This window comes from Cryptotermes secundus, unplaced genomic scaffold (assembly GCF_002891405.2).
Source record: "Cryptotermes secundus unplaced genomic scaffold, Csec_1.0 scaffold834, whole genome shotgun sequence".
NCBI lineage: Eukaryota > Metazoa > Arthropoda > Insecta > Blattodea > Kalotermitidae > Cryptotermes > Cryptotermes secundus.
The window spans coordinates 32,554-59,948 of NW_019730112.1; the positions used below are offsets into that span (position 1 = coordinate 32,554).

The 27,395-nt window shown below is 45.2% G+C and overlaps 1 protein-coding gene across 2 annotated transcripts in view; it reads right to left on the reverse strand.

Moving 5' to 3' along the window:
- LOC111866232 (protein apterous) overlaps positions 1-27,395 on the reverse strand; it is a 155,154-nt gene that overhangs the window by 22,596 nt on the left and 105,163 nt on the right. For both annotated transcript variants that reach the window (XM_023854992.2, XM_023854991.2), the window contains exon 3: positions 14,087-14,517. In XM_023854992.2, the coding sequence (XP_023710760.1) occupies positions 14,087-14,517 (431 nt within the window). The remainder of the gene's footprint in view (positions 1-14,086; positions 14,518-27,395) is intronic.

A 27,395-nucleotide genomic window follows, 5' to 3' on the forward strand; every position in this document is an offset into this window, starting at 1 on the left:
GGAATAAAATAGATATAGTGTCCAGTTAATTATACAGCAAATGCAAGAAAGCGAATTCAGTGAGGGGGAAAAAAACAACAACTTGTTCGAGCGAGATTTAGATCTGCAGATGCTTATAACTCTGCGCCTGATAGTTTATTGCGTACACGCATATATACCGAGAAAAGGGAATTTCTCTCCCCATAAAGCAAAGTACACATGTAGACAGGGAAACAAGCTGTAGATCGCATCCCGCCTCAAGTCCGTTTTCTTGCATTTATTTCAGCATTCCGCAACGCACGGAACACTGAGGAACCCTGACATGAAAACAAGACGCTCTGTTCTAACAGAATTGTTTGTTATCGCTTGGAACAAAAGTGGCACAAATGGAAGCGAAGCAATTCACGAAGCTGCCTCAAATTAACGGGCACTGGAAGATGGGGCAACCAGGTACCTACCCTCCACCGTCGACCTCGGTTTGGAAATAAAACCGAAATTGAAAAATAATAATAAGAAGAAGAAGAAAAAAAGGACGTACCAATGTTAATAAAACAACTGCAATCGTTTTTAAAAGTGACGTCAATGTGTACACACAACTAGAGGCGGGATCCGTAAAAATATATACTTAAAAGTCTCAAACAAATGTAAGATTTGAGGTTTTCACGGCGGTGACTATGAAGAATGCCGTCTTCTGGGATGTGGCACCCTGTAGATCTTGTGTGAACCGACGTCCCTTCTTGTTCTTATGCAGCGGGGTGTTTTCGACTGGTGGCTCAGTCTGCAGCCACCTACTCACGCTGGTTCCCCGCTCGTGGATTTTTCTACCCTGAAGGTGGAGGCGATACGTTCCTCCGAAACGCCGGTTCACACAAGATGTACACGGCGCCACATCCCACAAAACGGCATTCCTATTAGTCTAAAACAAAATTAATTAAGCTAAACGGCTATGATGACCGACCAACACACAACAGAACAACCAAGAACAAAGGCAGCCACAATTAGCAAACCAAACAAAACCAAAAGCGACCACGTGCAACCCACGTAACCAAAATAACCAGAAGAAACTATAATAGGAGAAAGAACCCCGCATTATGGTGAGCAGCAGAATGATCAACCTTAACACCCTGTACACCTGAATATGACCAGTTAGGCCGAAACATGTAACGTCCACTAAAGGAATACAAGGAAAGAACAGTGAACGACATTTCATATAGACGGCACAAAAGTTCCTACGTCAATTCAATAAGCTAATTTTTCTAGCAGTCCTCGGAATGTAAGTGATAACTGTACCAACAAGTGCTGACATCTACCGAACGCGTTCCAAACTGTTTAGTGCAAGAATGAAATGGCTTCCTTCAATGGAGTTGGCCCGCGATTGGCGTAAGCATATTATTATCAAAACGAAAATAAAATATTGCTGTAGAATTTCTTTACATTCCTATTGGCGTGACGTACAGTCCAGCAATTTAAACGTGCGTTATGAGTGAGGCAGTGCTACTAGGGCTTTATTTAGTGTAAGTTTGGAACTAGTTGACATCTCTCGCCGGACAGCCATAATAACCGTTAACGAAATGGTGGACGCTGTCTCATATTAAGATAATCTGGAGAACTAATACGGAAAATGTCAATTTGGTACAGTTTGTATTGTCACGATTTATGAGTGTGTGACTACAGACGGGGTATGGGTTGGATATTGGGTTTATTGATCACTTTAACACACAACTGGTAACTACAAGTAACTGTACCGCTATCGCTAATCCCCACACTTTACAAATCACTAGGACACGGTAAGTCTTCTCAGTCTTTACTAGTCATATCCTGGCAACGAATTTATAACGGTCTCACTGTAACTACAGCACACAGCACGTCTTCAAATCGCAAGGTAGGTCTTCTCTTCACAGGCTGACTTTCAACTAACTCTCAGTTAAAGTCAGAGTTGCTTTACGACTGGCTGTTTACCGCCAATCAGTTCGTCTTGGCGCCAAGCACCTTGAGACTCACGACCAGTGTTTATTTTTCTCCAACTGAACGCTTGCGATCACAGTTTTATGAAACATCCTCTCTGACGAGAAGATAGGACTATCGCTTACAACTGTTGCTGGTCCTCGCCAGTGCAGTCATTCTCAGGTCCGAGTCCTGGGGAACTCATTGACTCAGATTCGAGACTCCTCCAACCTGGAGTACTAGGTCTCCGTATTTATAACCTCAAGGAATAGAGTGGCCCAGTTTTAACCCCAGGCACAGGGTTTACTTCACGTCCTACGACTCGCTAGGCTACTGTGGAGGTATTCGAACCCGCCTCCAAACGGTAACACTCAGCCGGCACGGGATCCTCATTTTGCCTCGGCGGACCCAACAGAGAACACCTTTTTTTCTAACAATCCCTTGATTGTTGCTTGTGTATTCGTTGCATCGGGAACGTGTTTACCAAGCCGTTGCCTGGCAATGGATGTGTGCTCTGACTCCAATATTCCAGGTTTCAGGCAACATTACACAACATTGTTATGCTGAATTATTGGGATAAATGTGTAGTCATTATGCATGCAGAGTGTCTTATTTGTCACTTTATCCCACCAGAAGATGACTGAAAACGGTACCCCATACACATCAAACCACAGAGTTGTATAGGTTTGTTAATAAATGACGAATTGGAAAGGATCTGAAAGGAAGTGATAGTAGACTAATCAAAGTACTAGCCCAGCACTTCTCTGGATGAATAACGGAAACCCACGAAGAAGCAGGGCCAAAACAGCGGATGTCCCGGCCGAAGTTCGAAACAGACACCTCCTGTATATAAGACAGACGCTTTATCGTTTAAGTCAACTTTCTCAGTCGCTTCCCTTAAGAAGGTAAAGCTATCCCTGTAACAGACCGTGGAGGCACATTGGGTTGTGAGACGTCGAGGCTCCCACATTTTCTAGACAATCGGCTCACAGATGGCGGTCAGGTTGTCAGCCTTTCGCGCCGGCCGCCCTTTATCACCTCCCAGGAAGATTCCTGTTACTCATTTCTGTTAGAAGCTGAGTCGACCCGAGGGCCAGAGTGCGGCTGGAAGGGTTAGGTCAATTAAAAGAAATCCACTGACCTCATCGGGTCTTGAACCTGCGATCTTCAGGCTTGTAGCATAGTGCCTCAACCAACTACACTACGCGTGCTCCCAGGATACACAGTCAATACATGAATAAACACACAAACACACAATATGATTATATAAAGGACTTTGTATTGGAGTTCTCTTTCGTTCTAAATATTTTCTAACTATAAAATCTTCTTAGTGCCGCGAAATCCAGATTTTGTCCGTTATAACGAGAGCTGAACGTATCAACTTTTCAAGAAACATTCCACACTGCGGACTATTTCACGAAGACATGTCCTCAGCAACGCAACACACATTTGCTCTCGTAAAGCAGCCTATTAGAGGAACGGCTTCCTAGACACGGCCAGGAACGGCCACCTTAATGCTCATTATCTTTATAGCACAACTCTCAACCTGGCCCCTCGTCGCTGGGCGTTTTAAATTAAGATCCTGCGTGTAAGTGGGCCCAGCGTGGGAACGCTGGGGAGGGGGTTCCACGTGATTTCACATCCAAGTTTATGGGTGCGGAACGTCAGAATTCTGTCGTCTCCAATGCCCACGTCTTCTTTTTCTTTTTATTTCACTTGTTTTTAACATCGGGGATTTTCTAAACAGTAGCTGTCTTGTCGATTCGTTTCCATCACGGCCATATGGATAAGAATCGCCTGCAAGTACATGGGCAGATTCCACGGTCCTCAGAAGACTGGCTATTCAGTTGATCACGCAATTCACGCCTTTACAGGACACTGACTTAGGGGTTTCTGAGTCGTCTATGTGCAACGTCGTTGGTTATTCCTTTATCTCTGTGGTGTAGTGGTCAGAGTTCCTGGCTACAGATCCAGAGGTCCGGGTTCGATTTCAGGCGCTATAATATTTTCTGAGAAGTAGTGGGTCTGTACTCCTTTCGAAGTATAATCAGAACGATGAAGTCAAGGAGGATGAGGTGGGCAGGGCATATATCACGAATGGGGGGAGGCGAGGAATGCGTACAGGATATTGGTGGGAAAGCCAGAAGGAAAGAGATCACTGAGAAGACCAAGGCGTAGGTGGGTAGACAATATTAAAATGGATCTTAGAGGTAGTATGGGATGGTATGGATTGGTTGATGTGGCTCAGGATAGGGACCGGTAGAGGGCTCTTGTGAACACGGTAATGAACCTTCGGGTTCCATAAAATGCTGGGAAATTCTTGAGTAGCTGCAGAATTGGCGGTTCCTCCAGAGTAAGTAAGTAGAGGGTCTGGAACGGGGCCCACTCAAACTCGTGAGGATAATTGAGGAGCTATTTCAAGGAAATAGCGACTCCGGTCTAGAAAACCGAGATTAACGGCCGTGAGGATCCATTGCGCTACCCACGCGACACCCTCTATCCGCTAAAGCTGGCACTAACTTCGCCGACAAGCGGCGGTCGCTCGGTCTGTATAGTTCGCTTGCGGACTAAAACCACGGAGTTTTGTATAACTACATGTTTCTGCCTAAATGCCCATCTTAAAGTGTAGACGTTTTTGTAGTTCAGGACTCCTCTGCTCACAGTAACATGGCTTTTTTCCTCCTATTGTGAATGCCTCTGGTTATTTTGGTTATGTAGTTGCTTTTGGTTTCATTTGGTTTACTGGTTGTGACTTTTGTTGCTGAGGCGGGAGTCCTGTTGTGTGCTGGTTGGCCATCTCAGTGCACACCTGAATATGGCCATTCAGACCGAAACATGTAGCGAAATAGTGTCCAATAAAGGAACAACAAACGATGTTGCACTCAGAGGGCGCAGAAACTCCTAAGCCAGATCTATACAGTGCACCAGGATGCTGAAATATATTACTAAGTTTATAGAACAGTAAGTTTCATTACCGTCCTCACAAAAGCTCGGAAAACGGCTCATACAGGCGTCACCAAATATTTCACAAAATCAGCCAGAAAATTTTTCACAACGGGGGGGGGGGGNAAAAAGAATTACACCGGATTTTGTTAAGCGTTTCTGTATTCAGAACAGAGAATACTTTTTAAAAATAATTTTAACATCTGGTACATTTCCTTCTACTTTTTAATTTTTTTCAAAATTGTGGGGATTGGGTGGGGAACGCATAATCAAGCTTTATCTCTAGACAATGCATCTAATACACATCATTACGTCCTATTGCTTTAAGATCTATTTTAATATTGTTCCCCCACATACAACTAATTTCCCATGTAATCTATTTTCTTCATGTCTTCCGGCTAAAAATTTATGATCCTTCCACTTATCCAGGCCAGTATATTCTGCGGTGTGACGCCGTGTAGTGCCGCACAAGTCAACGGACATTTCGGAGGAACCTACTGTGTGCATCTTCACTGTGGAACAACTAGTTAAGACAGCAACCAACAATATGTACGCAGCAATCAGATGACTCCCGTGGGTTGCTTGCTTGGCTTACTCTTCGAACCTGAAGATGGAAACATTATTTCCCTCCGAAACTTCGGTGAACTTCTGCAGGGACTACAGAGCGTCATAATCAAAGAAGAGATTTCCCTTCATTCTTTGCTTACTAAAAATTTTACGCTTAGTTAGAAAATGTGGATCGACTCCCCCACAAGCCTTCATGGAGTGTGTCTGCAGGGTTTTCTGTTTTTATTTGGAGTTGAAGCATTTCGGTAAGGATGAGACGGCAGAATCGGTAATCGCCCGCCACAGATGCTGTTGGGGGGAGCATTATGGGTCCTAATCTTCAACAAACAGTGCTCACGCTGGCGGAGAACGGAACGTGGTCTTCATTTATTCCGAAATTCTTTCTTGTGACGACAGATGGCTCTGAGTTCAAGGTTCTGGCTGAGATGTTCCTTACAGCTAATCCAAAGACGAGATGTAAAACTCTCTGTTAGTCTTGTGGAGTTGAGATTAATGTCCCTGTGCTTAAGTTAAGTAAGGTTTACGCCATGAAGACATATGGGGGACTAGAGGTATAGCTCCACCATTCTTGACCTCGATGCTAGATGGGGGTGAGCGGTCAGCTTCACCCCCGGGAAAGAACCCCTGGTACCCAGTGGATAGGAGACTGGGAGGGCCCCAGAGGCGGTTCGGACGCCGATGAATTAAAAATATTACCCCAAAGGGAATCGAATTACAGCTCGTAGCTATGCCGACTGAGCTATCCTGACTCGTGGAGATGAGCTAAAATTGTCCTTTCGGCAGTGCAGGTACGAATCCATTTATTCCGATATGTATTAATATCATTACGAATCTTGTTCCTTCAAATCATACAGCTGAATTCTCCTTGACAACGTTAAAGCTGGGTTTGAGGTGGCCATGATGGTTGTAGGCAATTTCGTTCCCTACCTTTCCTCCTGAGGTTCTCTGCCTTCTGCCCGCCTCATGCTGGTTTCTTCATGGTCACGCGAGAACATCAAACCTCACACTGTAATCCTCTATGTGGAGACTATCCTTGGTAACTTGGTTAGTCGCTGGGTTTTCACCGCCGCGGCCTGGGTTCCATCCCGGGTCTGGTCCGAGTACTTCGGTTTCCCCTGCCAATCTTCATTCCACCAATTGCTCCACAATCACCCTCACCTATCATCTGGGGCTGGTACAATAGGCCAGAAGTGGCCGCAGTACAAGGGACTCAGTCCCAGCCCACTAGCAATAAAAGAAATAAAAAAAAACCTTGGTAACTTTCTACCAGACTTCACCATATAATATCCCAGAAGACAGTCACAGTCACAGGCCCCGGGAGCCTCAGATCTTAAGGAATATCGTTAATTTACACGCTGCAAAGTGTTCAGCACTCGAACGAGGCGGTAACAAGCTTTAACGCCTTCCGTTTCGGTAACGAAGTCTGAAATAGACACCGTGTTTCTGACAGTGTCAACTTACTAACTAAAATATATTTTGATTTTGCATGTCTTGCCTGGATGTAAAGGGTGGCCGTACGGCCGGAGCGTAAGGCTGATAACCACACCGCCATCTGTGAAACGACTGTCTAGAAAATGTGGGAGCCTCAAAGTCTCACAACCCAATGAGTCTCCACGGCCTGTTACAGAGATATCTTTACCTTTATGTCTTTTAACGTTCCCACACGACAAGGCTTTATAAATATATTACTGTTTTTTTTCTCTGGTTCCATTTATGACATAATCATGTTTTTATACGCAAACCCAAAGTTAACACAGACACACACAACTACCGCTATATAACTCTATCATAACTTCAAGCCAATGATTCAATCGTAAAAAGGGAAATACCGCCTGCTGTTGCTATAACAAAAAGGACAGACAGACAGACAGACATTTCTACCCTCACTACTGCCGTAAGATATATAGATATACATCCAGCTGTAAAATAAAGGAAAAAATGAATATCACGACGCGTGAAGCCTCAACTTTTACAAGCTTTTACAGGGTAATGTGGCGCCCAAGCTTTGGTGCACTCCGGCACATTTCGGTGCCCAAAGGTGTAGCAATTGAATGTGATATTATCTTGAAGTTTATGACTGTGCTGGTATAGGAAAAGATTCTCAATAAAAAAAATACATGCTCCTTTGTTTTCCCTCTCTCCCTTTTTTATCAGGATCTATTCTGAGGAAGTTCTACGCGATTCTCTTACCGCTTTAAAGTCCAGTGGTCACTATATGTACCATCTGCTGTAATACACCGAAATCCTGCATTCTGCCCACACAGTGTATTTGTGTGTTCCGTATGATTCTCACAATAAACAGCGACTGTTTCCCCAAACAGCATTAACCGGTTGGTCTCTGTAGCGGAGACGTAATGTGTTTCCTGTGAGGTACGAACTGAATTCTTGTATATAAAGTTTCTGCATTCTGCCCACACAGTGTATTTATGTGTTCCATATGATTCTCACAATAAACAGCGGCTGTTTCCCTAAACAGCATTAACCGGTTGGACTTCATTTTGGAAACGTTATATGTTTCCTGAGGTACGAACTGAATTTTTGGATACGCTGTCTTCAAGCATATGCTGAGATGGCTCCTAAGTCATAAGATGCTACTGCGTTCTCTTCATGCAGCCCTCCCAACTGAAATTTATCGAAGTTGACCCCGTCCGCTCTGAAAATCACCAAATTATCCTTCAAATTTATGAAATTCGAAGTTAATTCACAAAAATCACAATTCCACGTGGCCCCTGTCTTAAAGCCGCAGCTTATAACCAATATAACGTTTTCACTTTCACTCCGTCTTGTCACAAGGACGAGCGGGAGATGCCTGGGAACCTTCTAACAAAATGACGCTACTCTCTTTTCCTCCAAAATAAAATGTCTCGCTTCTTCCGCGACTTTCCCTTTCACTTGCTCTTCTACTATCAGTACGCATCAAAGCAACAGCTGCAGGTTTCACAAGGATCAACAGTGTCTCTCGTTTTAATACATTTTTATGAAATAAACAGATCCATGTACTTGGACGTTTGGGAAGAAAATGCAACTTCCATCTTCAGGGTCGAATAAACCAGCATGAAGCAGGTGGAATGCATAACATTCATATGTTACTCCGAATCGACATGGAAGCCTTCAGTTTATCTTTAAATTCTCTAATACCAAATTTCATGAAAATCCGCCCAGCGGTTCACAACTTTTTACATATGTGCCGACAGACAGACGGAGCGATTATAATATACGATCGGCAGGGAACTTGAAGCGACTAAAAGGAAGTTACATGGGCACAGAAATTTCAACCAATAAAACCCGGCGCTGGTTCCCCACTGAACACTTCATACGAGAACAGCCGCTGTTACGCTGAGGGCACTGGACTTACAGACAGAAAATAAATGTAATAAAACTGTAAACTTGTATTCTTTTTAATAATAACACTGACATACGTGTTCAGTGTCCATCATGTTCACCGAACTTCATGATTCCAGTTCCACTCGTAAAGAACTTAACAATAAAACAATTTTTATTGCTGACATTACTACATCAAAAAATAAATGACCTGGTGTATCGCAACTAGGCTACGGGCTAGACGACCAAGGAACCATGGTTCAATCCCCGGCATGGGTAATATTTTCTTTTCTTCTTATTCTGAGGTACTCTCTTATGCCTTGGACATCCAGCGTTCTTTTCCCCAGGATTGGGGGTCGAAGCGTAGAATGAATCACTTTCTTCCCTCTAGTGTTGGGGGTTGGTATGTGTGGAGTTAGAAGCCACTCCCCCCACACGTCTTTACCCTGTGACAATTAATTATTAAAATATTTTTCAAATTTCAGTACATTTTTCTCAAGAAGTTGACTCCATGAATAATAATAATAATAATAATAATAATAATAATAGCATGATAATTATGGTAGAATAGTTCCGTTTGCTGACTGCTTGTTTTAGTCTTCGGTCATGTTGATGGAAGCAGTATATTCCTCGAAACGTCGATGAACTTCTAAAGAGAAAAAAGACGTCACAGCCTCCTAGAGGGGTACCCGGGGACAAAGCGGCCGAGGCGTGAAGTAAATCTCTCACTTCCATCTCGCGACAAGATTAAGAATGAGCGGAAAGGTGAAATTTGGCTCAAGCGGTAACGCCCGGCCTGACAGTAGCCTTCCGCGGTTTTCTTCGGTCCTTGAAGGCAAACGACCGGATCTTATCTCGATTCAGCCACGACACGAGCCTTCTAAAAACGCCCCCATTCATCATTCACTAACCATCTGTCTGTCCCTTGCTTCACTTACTCCTGAAACCTAAAGCTGGAAGCAGCAGGTTGCTCCGAAACGTCGGCGAACTTCCACCGGACAAGGCTTTACATCCCAGAAGACAGAACTGTTCAGCGATGTACAGTGTAACCTACTGAAATATCAGTGAAAAATTCACAGAATTAACAGCAATACCTCTACTTCCCCATACGTCTTCATGTACGTATCTATACCTCAAGGACCTCTGTCTCTTTCACAGTGTACTGCGTAAGTTGGCACCCAAACAAGCTCAGTTCTGCTGCCTGGGTGCCTGGCCCCCAGGAGTCAGGGTTTGACAACCCTGCGGTACGTCTCATCTTGCGCGTGTCTCGCAACTCCCACGCCACGCTCCGGTGGGCCGTCATGCTGTTTCCATCCCATTCGTCATGTTCCATCGGTCACACGACACCAGGTACATCCACTGTACCGGGTGTATTTGCCAGTAAACACAGATCCACTGCCAGTCTAAGAATCAATTCCGCACTTTTTTTTCTGCAGGAAACTCCAAGATACAGACAAAATTCCAGTCTACACAGAATAGTAATTTTCTGATGGCCTTCGCCATCAGCCATCTTGGTTAAGGCACTATCGGAATCCATGATCATATTTTTGTTCTTTCCAGATGTTTACGTGTTTTGAAATGGGGCCCACTTTTCAGCGAGGTGAGGGATCGATCCCCCCTCCAATGGAGAGTGACTCTGTTTCCTCTCACTCTCTCATGTCAGAAGTATCTATTGTGCCTTTATATGCACGAACCTCAGAGACTGAAAACTTACTTCCGGGCAAGTCTCTGTCCATTTGAAGCTTTATTTTCCAAAATGATTGAGTGGATTTCGATCAAAATTTGTATCCGTGGTCTACAACGCGGGTCGTGCGGGTAATTATATTTTAATTCATTATTATCTCTACTAACATTATCAGCCAAGTAACATAACATACATAAAAGAAACTGACAGTCACTCAAATGATCAACAAATTAACAGTTTCTCGTAATACTTAGGCTTATGTCCGTGCTAACGAGAGACCGCCACTGGGTCCAAATCCTCAGCCAGATGAATCCAGTCCTGTTGTCCCTTTGAAGCAAAGTCGGGTCGTTCAGGTAAATTCCTGGTCGCCCTCGCCAGCACAGTCATTTATGTTTCTGAGTCCTGTGGGACTCATGTACACTCTTACGACACGCGAGTCATGAAACTTTCTTTAAAGCATGAAAGAGAGCTATGCAACATTTAAACTTCAGTTCGTGCCTCACAGGAAACACTTTACGTATCCGCTACAGAGCCCAACCGGTTAATGCTGTTTGGGGAAACAGCCGCTGTTTATTGTGAGAACCATACGGAACACATAAATACACTCTGTGGGCAGAATGCAGAGGCTTTATATACAAGAATTCAGTTCGTACCTCACAGGAAACACATTACGTCTCCGCTACAGAGCCAAACCGGTTAGGGCTGTTTGGGGAAACAGTCGCTGTTTATTGTGAGAACCATATGGAACACACAAATACACTGTGTGGGCAGAATGCAGAGACTTTATATATAAGAATTCAGTCCGTGCCTCACAGGAAACACATTACGTCTCCGCTACAGAGCGCGACCGGTTAATGCTGTTTGGGGAAACAGTCGCTGTTTGTTGTGAGAACCATAGGGAACACATAAATACACTGTGTTGGCAGAATGCAGAGTTTTGGTATGGTAAAGCAAGTGGTACATATAGTGACCACAGTGCTTTAGAAGATGAAGACATGTTTCTCGTCTACGTCTCAAGTGATCTTGTCTTTCCCGGTTTTCCAAATAATAGTTCATGCATTTCTCAACCTACCCTTGCAGGCTGAATTTCCAGCCTATTACACCCAGGTGAAGATGATGAACATTGTAGGCCCATAGGCCCACTTTCTCGTCCTATATATGCTGAGTGTAATCTGCTGATTCAACAGCTAATCCAGCAACATGAAGTGTTGGTGTAACGGGCAGCTGTGCAGCTGTATTCGGGATATGCTTGAGTTGCATCTTGACCTGGGCATCAGCTACGCTCGCTGAGATTTTTCGTAGTTTTATTCAGCTCCTCCAAGCCAGAGCCGATTCCTTCGGAATTATTTTCAAATTCATTATTCACCAATCACCATATCAATCGATGCTATGATGCGGGCTACTAATATGTTCGTAAAATAATCCACAAAATATAGAGTGATTCTATATTATTGTCGGGGTTTCCATGGCCTGTAATTTTCAAACAGGAAAACAAAAAGTCGCCATTTTGTGGTATGACGTCATATTTTCTCCCAGACATCAATGCGGCGAGTACAGGATTGCCAAATAAAACTCTTTGAGTTACACTTTCATATCTATAAGCGGTTTTAATTTTTTTTTCGGTTTGAAGGTTACAGGCCATGGGAACCCCGAGAATAATTTAGAATCATATTGTATGCCAAAAATAATCCGTTCTAACAATGAGAAGGGTATGTAACTGGAACTGCAGCTTCATGTAACAGCCGTGTGGTTTATGAACGGTTTGGACACCCATGGAGAACGGCTGAGATTGTGGAGAGAAAAAAAAATTAAGGCGGTCTTATCTCATGATTGAATGACTTCAGGTTCTTCTGTTGGCTCCGTGTTCACTGAGCGGTTCGCGTGTGACAACACAACAAGGTTGGTGTCAATGGTGCATGGGCATGATCAAGAGTACAGTGAGCGTGAGGCGTTTTGTTGGACCGGCAGATAAACACGCTACGAGACAACACGACGAAAAAAGGGAGAAAATTATAAAAAAGGGGGAACAAACAGAAAGCATGACAAATGAAACGGCGGAGAAAGCCTGTATGAACGGAGAAAATAAACAGAGAAAACAGAAGTCAAGACACGGAAAGAGATTTAAAAAATGTACGACAGAAAAGCACAGAAACAATATAAAGAAAACGAAACACGGAAATAAAAAGGGACAATAATAATAATAATAGGTGAAGTTGTCCCTGCGCTTAACTAATTAAGCACTACGCCATGAAGGTGTATGGGGGAGTGGATGTATAGGGCCACGTATTCTTGTGCTCGGCACTAGCCCCGGCCGCTTTACCCCCGGTACACATTCGATAGGAGGTTGGATGGACCCCAGAGCCGGTCTGGACGACATGAAGAAGAGAGAATTCTCGACCCTACCGGGACTTGAATTTCAAACCCTCGGCCGTCGAGCCCGTAGCCAGTCGCTATACCGACTGCGCTATCCCGGCTCCAGGATACAGGATCAGCAAAGGAAAATAAAGAACGTAGAAAGGAGGTATCGAAAACTGAAATCCACAGAAGTGTAAAAGCAAGTTGCGATGTTTCGATGTACGCTAGGGACAGTGACTGAGCTGAACAAAGTTACGACAAACCTGTGAAGGGGGAGGGGGAGGAAAATTCATGGGCCAGGAAGTGAGCGAGCGGTTCCGGGAATCGGAGCGAACCAGGAACCAAGGGAACTAGAGAAACGCCCTTGATCTGGCAACGGATATTAAAAAAAATTAAGTGGATGGGGCATGTAATGAGAATGGATCAAACAAGGGCGGCACAGAAAAGTGCTGAAAGTAAGTCAGAAGGTAACGCCGTGCCACAGTTCAGACAGTTAGTCGCTGGTTTCCCACGCGGCGCCACGGGTTCGAGCCCCGTGTCAGGTCATGTGAAATTTGTGGGCGACAAAGCGGCATTGAGGCAGGTTTCTCCTAGTACTTCGGCTTCCCCTGCCAATTTGTATTCCGCTAACCGCTCCACACTCATCATTTATCATCTGGGACTGGTACAATAGACCAGTTAGTGGCCGCAGTACAAGGGACTTAGTCTCACCCCACCCCAAGAAACCAAAAAAGAAGTCAGAAGGTAGAAAAACGCGAGAAGGCACAAACTGAGATGGCTTTAAGATGCAGAGAAAGATTTACGAGAGGTGAATATGCAGAGATGGAGCAAGAAGGTACATAATAAAGAAGAACGGTTTCCGGTTGCGGTTTTAACGGAGACCAAGTTTCTCACAGAGACTGTACAGCTGAAAACACGGTCTGTTCTGTGTAACATATTTTGAGGGTTTATCACCATCACACAGTGACGTAGATGGTTACGTCATCACCAGAAATTTACTAGATTCTACTTTCAGCATATGTTGGGAACCAACAGAGATACCGTTGAACACACAGGGACTTTCTTTCTGTAAGGTTGGCTACTCAAGATGTTACGTAACTTGAAAGAGTTTTAGATAAATATTTGTCGACAGACAATCGACTTGGAGGACCGAGGAATAGGGGTTCGATTCACAGCGTGGCCCACGCAGTCTCCTATCCTATAGATACCGAGGGGTGTTTTCATGGATGTAAAACGGCCGGAGTGTGAAGCTAAGTGAGGTCAGGAAAGACAAGAAAGACACTGAGAACTTGCCTAGGTTTGCAGTCATGGCCTCTAAGTCTTTCGGTTTCCGCTTCCTGGGCCGTCCTTTCTGCCGTGTCGCCCCCGTAGCAGAGCCGTTGAAGTAGGGCACTTTGGTACTGATCACACTGTCCGCGCAGGCGGGCGCGGCGGACGGTGGATGATGATGGGGGTGGAACTCGGGGGATGGAAACGGGGGCGGGTAAGTGCTGCCACCAGGGAAGTTGACCGGGGACGGCGACTGGTGTTGCTGCTGCTCGTAGTGTATCTGGCACAGCACTGTGCTGTCCTTCAGCCCGAATTGGTCGCCCTTGTTGAAGGTCGAGTTACACACAGCGCATGTGAAGCACTGCACGTGGAAGACCAGGTCACGTGCGCGCATCACCATCTCGGTGAACAAGATGGCGGCCTGACATCGGGCACAACGCTTCATGCCAAACAGCCTGCAACAAAGGATGTCAGGCTATTACAGACGCAGCAACTAGTGAGCAGTTCGGTCTTGTGGGTTCTAACGCTGTGTAGTTAGGCCGACGTTTAGGAACAGCATATCGCCTCCAATAAAACTTCGGGAACTTTCCAAACTACACGGCGTTAGATCCCGCAACAGATGATGACCTTGAAACTCCAGAATTTTGACTGTAAAATAAATAAACATTTCTATGAACACTTGAGCAATACCCGTTGAAAATTCAACGGGAAGTCTTGAAATTCAGGGAACTGGGATAGCTCAGTGGGTATAGCGACGGGTTTGACGGCCCGGTAGGGGTAACGGATATTTCGTTCCTCCATAGCGTTCACATAGGCTTTGGGGCCCCAGAGCCCCCGTCCAATGGACACGCAGCTGACCACCCACCTCCGCCTAGCGCCCAGCTACGCTTCCAGTCCTCTGTACGTCTTCATGGCGCGGTGCTTAATCAGTGGAACCCAGGGAGAACTTTAACTTAAGAATTTTTTCTAATATTTTCATGTTGCATGGTCCCCCTTTGCTTAAGTAATTAAGCACTACGTCAGGAAGGCGTATAGGGGAGTGGATGTATAGATCCACATTTTCTTGAGCTCGGCTCTAAATGGAGATGAGTGGTCAGCTTCACGACCCGGCCGCTTTGCCCCCGGGAAAGAGCACCGGTACCCAATGGACAGGAGGTTCGATGGATCACAGAGCCGGTCTGGACGACGCGGAGAAGAGAAAATTTTTTCCTTTCCAGGACTGGAACTCCGACCCCTCGGTCGTGTAACGCGTAGCCACTCGCTATACCGACTGAGCTATCCCGGCTCCTCATTGAATTGAAATCACAATCTACTAAGACATGACGCCATGTTGGTAACAATACTAACATCTAGCAGTAACCTGCTACCTCCATCTTCAGGGTAAAAGTATGAATGTCAAGTCTCATATAAGTGATTCATAACAAAGTTTTATTTTCACTAACCTTCATTTACAATTTACATCAATTCCTTTAAAATAAATAAAAAAAGACTCCAGGGCAGAGCCCAATCACTCAAAAACAAATACCGGAACATCACCCTAGAGCGCCCTTCCCCCACTACTGCCCTTCGTGATTTCATTTTGTGCCCCGTGACTCAATTTATACTCCGTGCCATTTACAAATTGAAGTTGGCCCCTATTCGGTTTCCATTCATTCATTCATCAATGGCTCTACAGCCCTTTGTTGGGCCATGGCCCTTCTTCAGTTTCCTAACCCTATATAGAGCCGATAGGACGCCCTGGACGGGGGATCATCCCGTCGCAATGCCGCTACAGCCCTTTGTTGGGCCATGGCCCTTCTTCAGTTTCCTAACCCTATATAGAGCCGATAGGACGCCCTGGACGGGGGATCATCCCGTCGCAATGCCGCTACAGCCCTTTGTTGGGCCATGGCCCTTCTTCAGTTTTCTAACCCTATATAGAGCTGATAGGACGCCCTGGACGGGGGATCATCCCGTCGCAATGCCGCTACCTACACACAGATAAACACAAACACAGAATAAACGCACATAAACATCATGCCTTGAGTGGGATTCGAACCGACAATCTCAGTGTTTGAGCGAGCGGAGACGGTTCATGCCTTAGACCGCGCGGCCACTGTGATCGGCAAACAGTTACCACAGTGGCACACATGCTCAGTTAAACTGAGGTGTTTCAGTTTCTGGGTATGAACCGTGACACAATACTGTAACAGAAATCGCAGTTGCTAGCCTAGACAAGTGCTCCCACCGCAAGGAGAGTTTCTTTTGAACATTCCGTAAGCTACTCTGTGCGGCATGTGGGCAGGGTTAACCGACTGAAATTAAAAGAAGAGTTACGAGTCAGTGAAGTCCACATTCCATGAAATTAGGGCTGAGTTATCTCTAGGAAAATCACTTCAAACAATGGGGCATTCTTCACCTGACACACGCGAAGCCCGTACACGCATTATGTGCAAATTCGCAGGCGGTCGAATGGCAACAGAAACACGAATTCCCTGTCCAAAACATCAGACTGTGATGTAAATAATTACGGAATCATTAGAAAGTCAACACATTACGTTTTCAGCATACTTTGGATCGAAATTTTACACTCGATAACTCGTTTTAACACAGGGCGTTGCTTTGACGCATGCGCAGAGATGAGTGAGACGCAGAACACATCGCGCTGTGCGCACCTCAGCGTCTGGCTATGTAATTGAGGAAGTTAACTCGGGCGTGCTGAAGTTCAGGCTGTTCAAATCGCAGTTCCAGACTCAGTCTCAGGTAAATTCATACGCAGTACGCGGAGGGCAATTCCGACCGGAGCGGCCGCGCGGTCTAAGGCATGAACCGTCTTCGCTCGCCGAAACACTGGGATAATGGGTTCGAATCCCACTCGGGGCATGGATATCTGTGTGTGTTTATTCTGTGTTTGTATTGTCTTGTGAGTAGGTAGCGGCCTTGCAACGGGCTCATCCCCCGTCCAAGGAGTCCTACCGACTGTGTATATGATTAAGAAACTGGAAAAGCAACCAAGATCCACAAGGGCTGCAGGTAGGTAGAAAGACAGATGGATGGACAGGGGGACAGATAGATAGGTAGGTAGGTAGGAAGACAGATAAATGGATGGACAGAGACAGACACAGAGATAGATGGATGGACAGACAAATGGATATATTAGGTAGACAGAGTAGATAGACAAACATATAGAAAGATTAGATAGATAGATGGCCAGATAGGTACGTAAGTAGGTAGATACACGTAGATAGATGGACAGACAGTAAGCCAAGCTAGCTCGTCGGTGGTCGGGAGTTGCAACAACAACATTACGAGCGGAACTGAAGGAATTCAGTAAAACGTCCATCTTGAATTCCGTCCATAAATGCGCGGTGGGGCGGTATTTTTGTTCTCCGAAATGAAGAGATTAAGTCACACGCGGGGGGTGGAGGCAGGAGAGGCCCGGGTGATGCGGTCAGCATCGCGCAGGGTCGTAAAACAAACGAAAAGTCCACGCGTGACGTTGGGTGCTTTCAAACATGGCGTTTCGGCGTCAGCAATATTCAATTCATAGTCTTACCCTGCAGCTCACTGACAGAGAAGTCAGTAAGCGAATAATTTATGAAGTGGTTCTATTTATTTTTGAAGCTACAGTACCTTTTCAAGATTACATTCTTAGGCATAGTTTATAATGCGTGTTGAGAGGTTTGCGCGGCCGCCGGATTCTAAAGTGAATATTTTAAAGCGAATTAATACGACAGCGACGGTGTTAACTTCATTCACAAAACTTAAGTCCATCCATAAAATATGCTTTCTATGTTCCCGGTCTGTACCTGAACACACCGAGCTGATTTCATGACGTTTTTATTATTAAAAAAAGGGATTTTTTCGTCGGAGAGAAACCGGTGCTGGAAGCAAGTTCTGTCCTTCAAGAGTAACCCTGGACAGATGCATAACGGTCTGTCGGTATGAAGCGATAGAGCAGGAGACTTGATAACTTCGTTTCCAGCTGTAAATCAGTTTTTTTTGTCGGACGGAAATAATAAAAAGGGAATAAAAACTAAAAACTAGCAGATAGGCAAGAAAACTAGCGACAAGTTGCTCAGTACATTTCATCACATAATGAGGAAGGCAATATCGGCTCTTACAGGATAATCATATTAATCAGATGTTACAAGCAATATCACATGCTTCAGAACGTCACAGGAAAACTGCTTATTAAGCAAACTCAACGGTTTATATTTCCTCTTAAAACGCAGAGGCGCGTTTCTGGAATCTTGAATTTCTAGTAGCGGTAGGGTCACAAGCCGCAAGGTCGCGGGTTCGAGTCACTATTAGGTGGATATTTTAGTCAGCCGGGATAGCGCAGTCAGTACAAAAACTAGCTACTGGCTGGACGACCGAGGGGTCGGAGTTCGAGTCCCGGTGGGGTCATGAATTTTCACTTTTCCATGTCGTTCAGACCGGCTCTGGGGTACACCCAACATCCTATCCACTGGGTACCGGGTGGGGGGGGGGCTCTTTCCCAGGCGGTAAAGCGACCGGGGCGTGAAGATGACCAAACACCTCCAACAAGTGCCAAGGTTAAGAAAACGTGGGTCTACACATCCACTCTCCTATACGCCTTTATGGCGTAGTGCTTACTTAGTCAAGTACAGGGATAACCTTTTGGGGTTCGATTATCGGTAGAGACAACAGATTCTCTTTTGTCCAAGGCGTCCAGACCGGCTCTGGGGCCCACCTAGAGTCCTACATTATTGCAGTTGCAACTTGAGACCTGTAGATCATCTTAGCATTTGCGTGACAGAGGAAAACCAAGAAAACCCGTGTGTCGGAGTTGCCGTGACGTCTAACAAAATAACACGAGTTTCCTAAATTTTTCCTAACACATACGCCCTTCCTTTGGTGATATTGTCTAGAGTCAGTAAGTAGATACGGGATTTAGACTATTAATAGAATTTATTAAAATCTTATAACTCGTAACTACAGTTTCACTTATCTGCACACTCGACAAATCACTACTGCATATTCTAAGTCTCAGCCTGGTATGGTTTCACTAGCCGTTGCTTGGTTACGGCTGCTAACCGTGGAGATCCTTCCACTTCTGTGCTCATGCCTTCACTGTATGACCGCTGCCATGAAAATCTGCCATTCCGAATCAGAGTAAGAGTTATTTTACAAATGTTTATCGGGCCGTTACTTAGCAGAGGACGGCTGCTTTTGTTAAACTATTCCGTCACGATGTCACAATATGGGTTATATATCAAACATAACGATACACTGGTAACTGACAATTTAATAACAGAACGAAAGGCCAAAACCAAAAATCTTGCAGAGAATTTACACATATCATGAAGTTCTTCATAACAACCATTCCGCAATTAGGACTACTCCACGTCTTAAACTGAATGTCTCGCTTAGTACTACATTTTAAAATTCACACTTCTTGTCCTTCCTTCGTATTTATCGCGTTTCTTTCCCACGAATTTAAAATTATTACCCCTTTTCAAGGCCGAAAGATCGAAAATTATTAGGAGAAGCGTCTCGATTATCGATAGACATAAAATTCGACCAATGACTGCTTCACGTTTTAAAGCAAACAGGTAAGCGACCTCTGGTATGGATGCTTTCACGTCCGGAGTGCGGTGCTATCACAGCCGGATGCAGCGGCGTGGATGTACAGCCTTATCTACCAGAGCAGAACCTCGTATCAGCAGCCCCCTCCCGCCCCTCCACACAGCTCGACTGTGAGGGGCGGACAAGAACATGGCCAATACTCGGAGATGGTTGACCGGGTTATGAGCGAATTATTTCTGGATGTTACTCCGAGGAGACTGAACTCGGGCAATGCTTGCTACCATTCAGTCCAGAACCTTCTGTCCTCTCGTCTGCTGTCCAAAAACATAAAAATTAGAATATACAAAACTATAATTTTGCCTGTGGTTCTGTATGGGTGTGAAATTTTGTCTCTGACATTAAGGGAGGAACATAGACTGAGGGTGTTGAGGAGAATATTTGGACCGAAGAGAGATGAAGTGACAGGAGGTTGGAGAAAACTGCATAATGAGGAGCTTGTACTCTTCTCCTAGAATGATCAAGTCAAGGAGGATTAGGTGGGCAGGGTATGTAGCACGAATGGGGGAGACGAGGAATGCGTATAGGATATTTGTGGGAAAGCCACCACTGGGAAGAGACCACTGGGAAGACAAACGCGTAGGTGAGTGGACAATATTAAAATGGATCTTAAGATAGGATGGGATGGTATTGATTGGATTGATGTGGCTCAGGATAAGGACCAGTGGAGGGCTCTTGTGAACACGGTAATGAACCCTAGGGTTCCATGAAATGCTGGGAAATTTTTGAGTAGCTGCAGAATTGGCGACTCCTCCAGAAGGGCTCACCTCCAAGAGTAAGTAAGTAAGTAAGTAAGTAAATACTCAGGATGTTAACTACAATAACATTCTATGTTTTGCGCCGTTAAACAGGATGTCACCAGTGGGCTCTTTTAAAAACTGGAGCGGGGATAGCTCAGTCAGGATAGTGACTAGGACGACAGAGAAATTGGGGTTGGATTCCCTGCAGGGGAAAGACATTATTTTCTTCTTCAGAGGGATAAAATCGGTGCCGAGACTCGCCCAGCCTCCTGTACAATGGGTACCGCGGGTGAAGAGGCCGGAACGTGAAGCTCACCACTCAACTCTATCTAGTGCTGAATTTAATAATGAATGAAGCTATACCTCCACTCCCCCATACGTATTCTCGTTGTAATTATTTGATTAAACACAAGGACAACTTTACCTTCACCTGTTTTTTTATTGCTAGTGGGGGGGGACTGAGCCCCTTGTACTGAGGCCACTTCTGGCCTATTGTACCAGCCCCAGATGATAGGTGAGGGTGATTGTGGAACAATTGGTGGAATGAAGATTGGCAGGGGAAACCGAAGTACTCGGAGAAAACCTGCCCCAGCGCCACTTTGTCCACCACAAATCCCACTTGACCAGACCCGGGATCAAACCCGGGCCGCCGCGGTGGGAAGCCAGCGACCGCTTGAGCTATGGCGCGGCCCTTACCTTCACCTGTTACAGGGAGACTGCCAAACCTCTGAACCGACTCTGTCACGCGCTCCAATCTTGTTAGGTCCCCTCCCTCCGTTTCTAAAACTTTGTGGTTTAAATAAAAGAAAGACGAAAGGGAACGTCCAAAAAGTAGGGGTTTCAGTTGATATCCTAAAGTGATCGCACAAAGTGAGGGACGAATAGATTTATTACTGTACAAAAGTTATTTTGATCTCCCTTGACATATATTAATTTGCTGATATATCGACATACTATCACGATTTCTGGGTATGACTATAGACGGGGTATGGATTGGTGAACGAATTTAGAGACAACTTATACACACCACTTGAAACTACAAGTAATTACAGGGTATGGCCAATCTTCACACTTTACAACTCACCACAGAACCCGCCAAGGCTTTCCCAGTCTGATGTTTTCATCAGCTGTTCTCTGGCAATGGCTTCTAACAGTATAGATTTTTCAACTTCCCGCGCTCAGGTCGTATCTTCACAGCCTCCCGCGCAGAATTCAACTCAACTCAACTCAACAAACTCAACTATACCGCCATCTGTTCACAATCTTCCTTGCAAAGCTCGACTGAGCTGCGAACCTTCAACTAACTGGATTGCCCCATTCGTCTTCTTTATAACTCTTCGGGTCTGACCACATCGAAAACAACGTTCTTCTATTGTTGCATGCATGTTCGTTTCCGAGGGAATATGTTTACCGTGCCGTTGCTCAGAAACGGCAGTTTATTTAGTCGCCTCTTGCTAAGCAATGGTTGTACTCGTTTGTTTTGAGGTCTTTGCCTAGCCACGGGTATATACGCCGGAATATACTCTATCCACTATATGAACGAGCTTACGTCATCGTCAGTTAGTGACGCAGACGATCACGTCATCATTAAAGATTTAATAGTTTCTCTTTTCAAAATCTTTGCTATATTCATACGCCAGTGGGAAATTCAGACTAACTTACTTACTTACTTACTTACTTACTTACTTAAGAATTACGACGTAACGCCGTTGGCAGAATAGACAGACTTATGAAGATTCTGGAGGAACCAGATATCCGCATCATCTACCTTGAAACCGGTGGCAGGAGGTTCTTCCGAAACGTCTGTACATCTACTAAGAGGTAGTCTTTCGTAATGCGAATTATGGCGGTCTAGTGGTGAGGTAGCAAGGCAGGAAGGTGATCGGTTCGAATCTCAGCCAGAACACCGCCTACTGTGGTTGAGATTTCCCCGAGTTTTTCTTCAGTGCCTCCATGCAAATACTGGGAATATCTTGATGAAGCTTCCTTCCAAACTCTCCCCATATGACCACTAATCTCTCTCCGATGCTTACAGTACAGCTACTGACAGCATCGTTAAATAAGCAACAAACCAAAAGAAATGTGAGAGCACGGAACCTCAGTTCATCCGGTCGCTATCCCGTTCTGACCTGTCCGTCCGAGAGTCACAAGGAAGCACAGAGCCTCTCTGCGGAGTCCGCCACGTCGGGGACCTGCGCCTCAGGGTCGGACAAGACCTTGCTAACGGCGCCAAACCGGTTGCTAAGCAACACTACGTAACGTTTGAAATCAGAATTGCTACTGGAAACTCTCGTCGGACAGTCAGTGGCAAGCAATTAGTAGTTTCCGGGATACGTCTGCCCCCCTACAGAACCAAGGCTACCATGTCTCCAGTTCTGAAGACGGTGATGTAAAACATAGACGTAACTTTGTATTTGTTACTGTTTTCTCCACGGACATCGATAATGGGAAAGTCTGTGAAAACCTACAACCCCTCAATCCATTATTAAAATCTGTCTAAAATACCTATAACTGTGTCACGTCATGGGAAATGATGTAGGTCGTGACACCATTATAAACTTACTCGACTCTATCTTCAAACAAGAAGCTCTGGGAAGAACCACTCGCCTACTTTCCTTTCATACGACAGGGGCTGCATAGAAGCCAAAAAAGAAATTAGGGAACACACAAATACACACACAGCAAGACGATCTCATAAGCCTCCTTTCATTTTTCCCAAAAAAGGAAAGTAAAGGTAAAGCTGTCTTTGTGCTTAACTAATTAAGCACTACGCCATGAAGGGGTATGGGGGAGTGGATGTATAGATCCACATTTTCTTGATCTCGGGAGTAGTTGAAGGTGAGTGGTCAGCTTCACGCCCCTGCCGCTTTACCCCCAGGGAAAGAGCCCCCGGTGCCCATTGGATAGCAGGCTGGGTGGATCCCAGAGCCGGTCTGGACGACCTGGAGAAGAGAAATTCTTGACGCTACTGGGACTCGAACTCCGAGCCCTCGGTCGCCCAGCCCGCAGCCAGTCGCTATACCGAAAAATAAGGAACGTACGAAACACGGTGGGAGCCATATAACCACACTGCAGACCAAGTTGGACACACAGCACTTGCACGCAAGACTGCATCGTGATGTTATGTCTTATCCGGTAAGGTAATTTAAACATATACTGTCGCATCTGTGGGTCGCGAACCACATATTGGTAAGGATAACCACTGTCAAAATTATTACTCTAGTGACATACAGAAAATTATCGGAAAGGAAGTTGTCGTGTGGTTATCGTGGGAAACGGATTAAGCGGTTGTTGCGACCAGAGAGGTGAGGTGAACAAGTGTACGTGTATCTGCAGCAGTCTCTGACGGGGGCAAAGAGCGTAGCTCCCTTGGGGGTAGAGGAAGTGGAAGTACTTTGGTACGCCGAGTCAAGTAAATTTCCTTATCGAAGCATTTATTCAGCTCCTGAAAATTAGTTGGAGCGAGGACATATCTTCAAGCATTCAGTATGGGCAGTCATGCTGTAACTTAGCTTCAGCATCAGTCTTTAGTTCGAATCTCTTCTTCTGGCTGTCTGAAGTCTAAACAGAATTTAGTCTGTTACCACATTTGAATTTAATAAAGGCAATCATTTATCTACAAACCGACGACTGTTCTCTGAACTAAACCATTCTTGAATAATTAAAACCCAGTGGTTACAATATGTACCACCTGCTTTAACACATAAAGCCTCTGCATTCTGCCCACACAGTGTATTTATGTGTTCCGTATGATTCTCACAATAAACAGAGACTGTTTCCCCAAACAGCATTAACCGGTTGGTCTCTGTAGCGGAGACGTGATGTGTTTCCTGTGAGGTACGGCCTGAATTGCTATATATAAAGTCTCTGAATTCTGCCGTGTGTTCCGTATGGTTCTCACAATAAACAGCTACTGTTTCCCTAAACAACATTAACCGGTTGGTCTCTGTAGCGGAGACGTGATGTGTTTCCTGTGAGGTACGGCCTGAATTGCTATATATAAAGTCTCTGAATTCTGCCGTGTGTTCCGTATGGTTCTCACAATAAACAGCAACTGTTTCCCTGAATAGCATTAACCGGTTGGTCTCCGTAGCGGAGACGTAATGTGTTTCCTCTGAGGTACGGACTCAACTCTCATACATTATTTGGATGCAATTGTGTCTTTAAACGGCTTCGTAGCATCCGCTGGGCTCGTCTGTAAGTGGTTATTCTGCCTGAAGGGTGAAAGGCTCAACGACCCCCCAGCCAGGGATACTACAAGACAATACTAGTTATTCACTCTTGAAGGTACAGAAGAAAGGATTGTTCTACACTACCGAACCGAGTTCACCTCCCGCAACGAAGAGTCTGTGTTCCCGGCATGACGACGTCCTCTCCCAGTGGCGGTGCGTACATCAGAAAGAATCCTGGACGAATTCCAATCAAAAGAAAGAGAGAGAGAGACAAGCAGGAAAGGAGCTCAGAGCCAGAAGGTGGAGTGAAGTGGTTGCTTCAAATGAAAAAGTGGTTAGGGCAGGATTTGTTGCGAATTGAGGGCGGGTCCTATCAACAGTTACAGTTATATCCTTTCCGAGGGCACCGCGGGTGAGCCTGTTTGTTATTGTGGTCACAAGATCCCCCACCCCTTCACCACAGCACAGTGTGTATTTCCTTTTGTATGGATTACAAAGCTCTCAGCATGGGGCAAGGTACCCTTACATAACCGTTGCATATAGCTTCCCCCCCTCATAATGTTGCACTCACAGTGGTGGATTTAACAGCCCCCCCCCTGCCCCCAACGAGAGCCATAAAGTACATGTGTGTCACACATCGTATGGGCAACCTTTTGGATAAAAAGTGCCTTATGTTTGAATATAACACCGGCGTATGAATATATAAAAAGTAGGTCGAAAATGGGATCCAATTGCATAAAATAAGACATCTTGAAGGTTACATGTATCATTCAAAATGAGATAAAGTTTCCTCTATGCTTAATTAATTAAGTACTACGCCATGAAGGCGAATGGAGGAGTGAATGTAGATCCACATTTTCTCGACCTCGGCACTAGTTGGAGGTGAGTGGTCAGCTTCACGACCCTGCCGCTTTAACCCCGGGAAACAAGCCTCCGGTACCCATTGGATACGAGGGTGAGTGGGCCCAACAACAATCTGGAAAATGTATAGAGAAAAATCTCTTGACCTTGCTTAGAATCGAACCCCGGCCGTCCAACTCGTAGCCCGTCGCTATTCATGACCTAGTGATGCGACATGAACTGATACTGACGTAAGCATCGCCGTGTTTGCGTTCCAACCTGAAGAGATCAGCAGACTAATTTAAAATATGTAAGATTTGAGGTTTTAACTGCGGTGACTGTGTAGAATGCCGTCTTCTGGGATGTGGCGTCGTGTATATCTAGCGTAAATCGACGTTTCGGTTGGACGTACCGCCCAATCTTCAGGGTACAAAAATTCGCGAGCGAGGAAACAGCGTGAGCAGGTGGCTGCAGATCTACACGGCGCCACGTTCCAGAAGACGGCATTCTTCATAATTCAAAGTAATTGATTGCGAGATGCTGGCACGTAGCATTAGACAAGCCTGTAGACCTATATCTCATACTCACTCATGGAGGTGAGCCCTTCTTGAGAAGCCACCAATTCTGCAGCTACTAAAAATTTTCCAAGATTTTATGGAACCCGAAAGTTCATTACCGTGTTCACAAGAGTCCTCCAGTGGTCCCTATCCTAAGCCAGATCAATCCAATCCATACCATCCCATACTATCTCTCTAAGATCCATTTTAATATTGTTCACCCACATACGCCTTGGTCTTCCCTGTGGTCTCTTTCCTTCTGGCTTTCCCACCAATATCCTATATGTATTCCTCTTCTCCCCCATTCGTGCTACATACCCCGCCCCTCGTCCTCCTTTACTTGATCATTCTAATTATACTTGGAGAAGAGTACAAATACAGATTTAGAAATTGAACATGTTGAAAGATTAACTTAATTGCAGATTATGTGATTTGGGGAAATAACACTGTGGCCTTTAGAGCAGAGCGGTTTAATTTTGATGAATTTAAGTCGGGAGGGCGCCACGAGAAGCTCGAAGTAGCAAATTGCATCTTGGGAACCATCTCAGCATTTGCTTGAAGACAGAGGTAAGATAAAAAGAAGAAGGAAACCTGTGTCAAGATGGCCGATCACAGGACCTTCCGGTTGCACACTGACATCTAGCGAGCAGTCTGCAAACAAAAAATGTGACAGTTCCTTAACGTGTTTGCTGTTGCACTGAACAGAGAGAGAGACAACAGTTGTCTGGAGTGAAGAAAGCAGTCTTCTGGGATTTGGCACCTTGTGTATGTGGTGTTAACCGACGTTTCGGAGCAACGTATCGCCTCCATTTTCAGGGTAGAAGGAAAAATCTAAGAAATCCGCAAGCGAAGAGACCGTGAGAACCGGTAAAAGCAGATCACGGTCTCTTCGCTTGCGGATTTCTTAGATTTTTCCTTCTACCCTGAAGATGGAAGCGATACGTTCCTCCGAAACGTCGGTTAACACCACATATACACGGTGCCAAATCCCAGAAGACTGCTTTCTTCATAGTCACCGCCGTGAAAGCCTCAAATCTTACATAGTTGTCTGGAGTTTTCGCTGCAATTGTCATTACAGTTGTCATGAGGCGCAACAAAAATACCTTCCCCTGTTCTATTTATGTCATTCAGAATATGTGGACAATGTCACATACTCACGTGTGTCATTATGGCAGCTTCTCTCGTTACATCACATATGCTAATGAGCCTAAACATCAAATTCTATCTCCCCATAATTTGGTTTAAGTCTTCCTTGCTTGAAGACTGAAGTCCACCCAATGCTACTTAAATACAAAGCACAGTGCGATTTCATAACAAAGGCCAACCACTTAATTCGGGTTAGGAAAATTATCCCTGTTTACTATGAAAATAGTGTAAGGTTGTAACGGCGTGGAGGCGCATAGGGCTGTGAGACGTCGAGGCTCCCACATTTTTG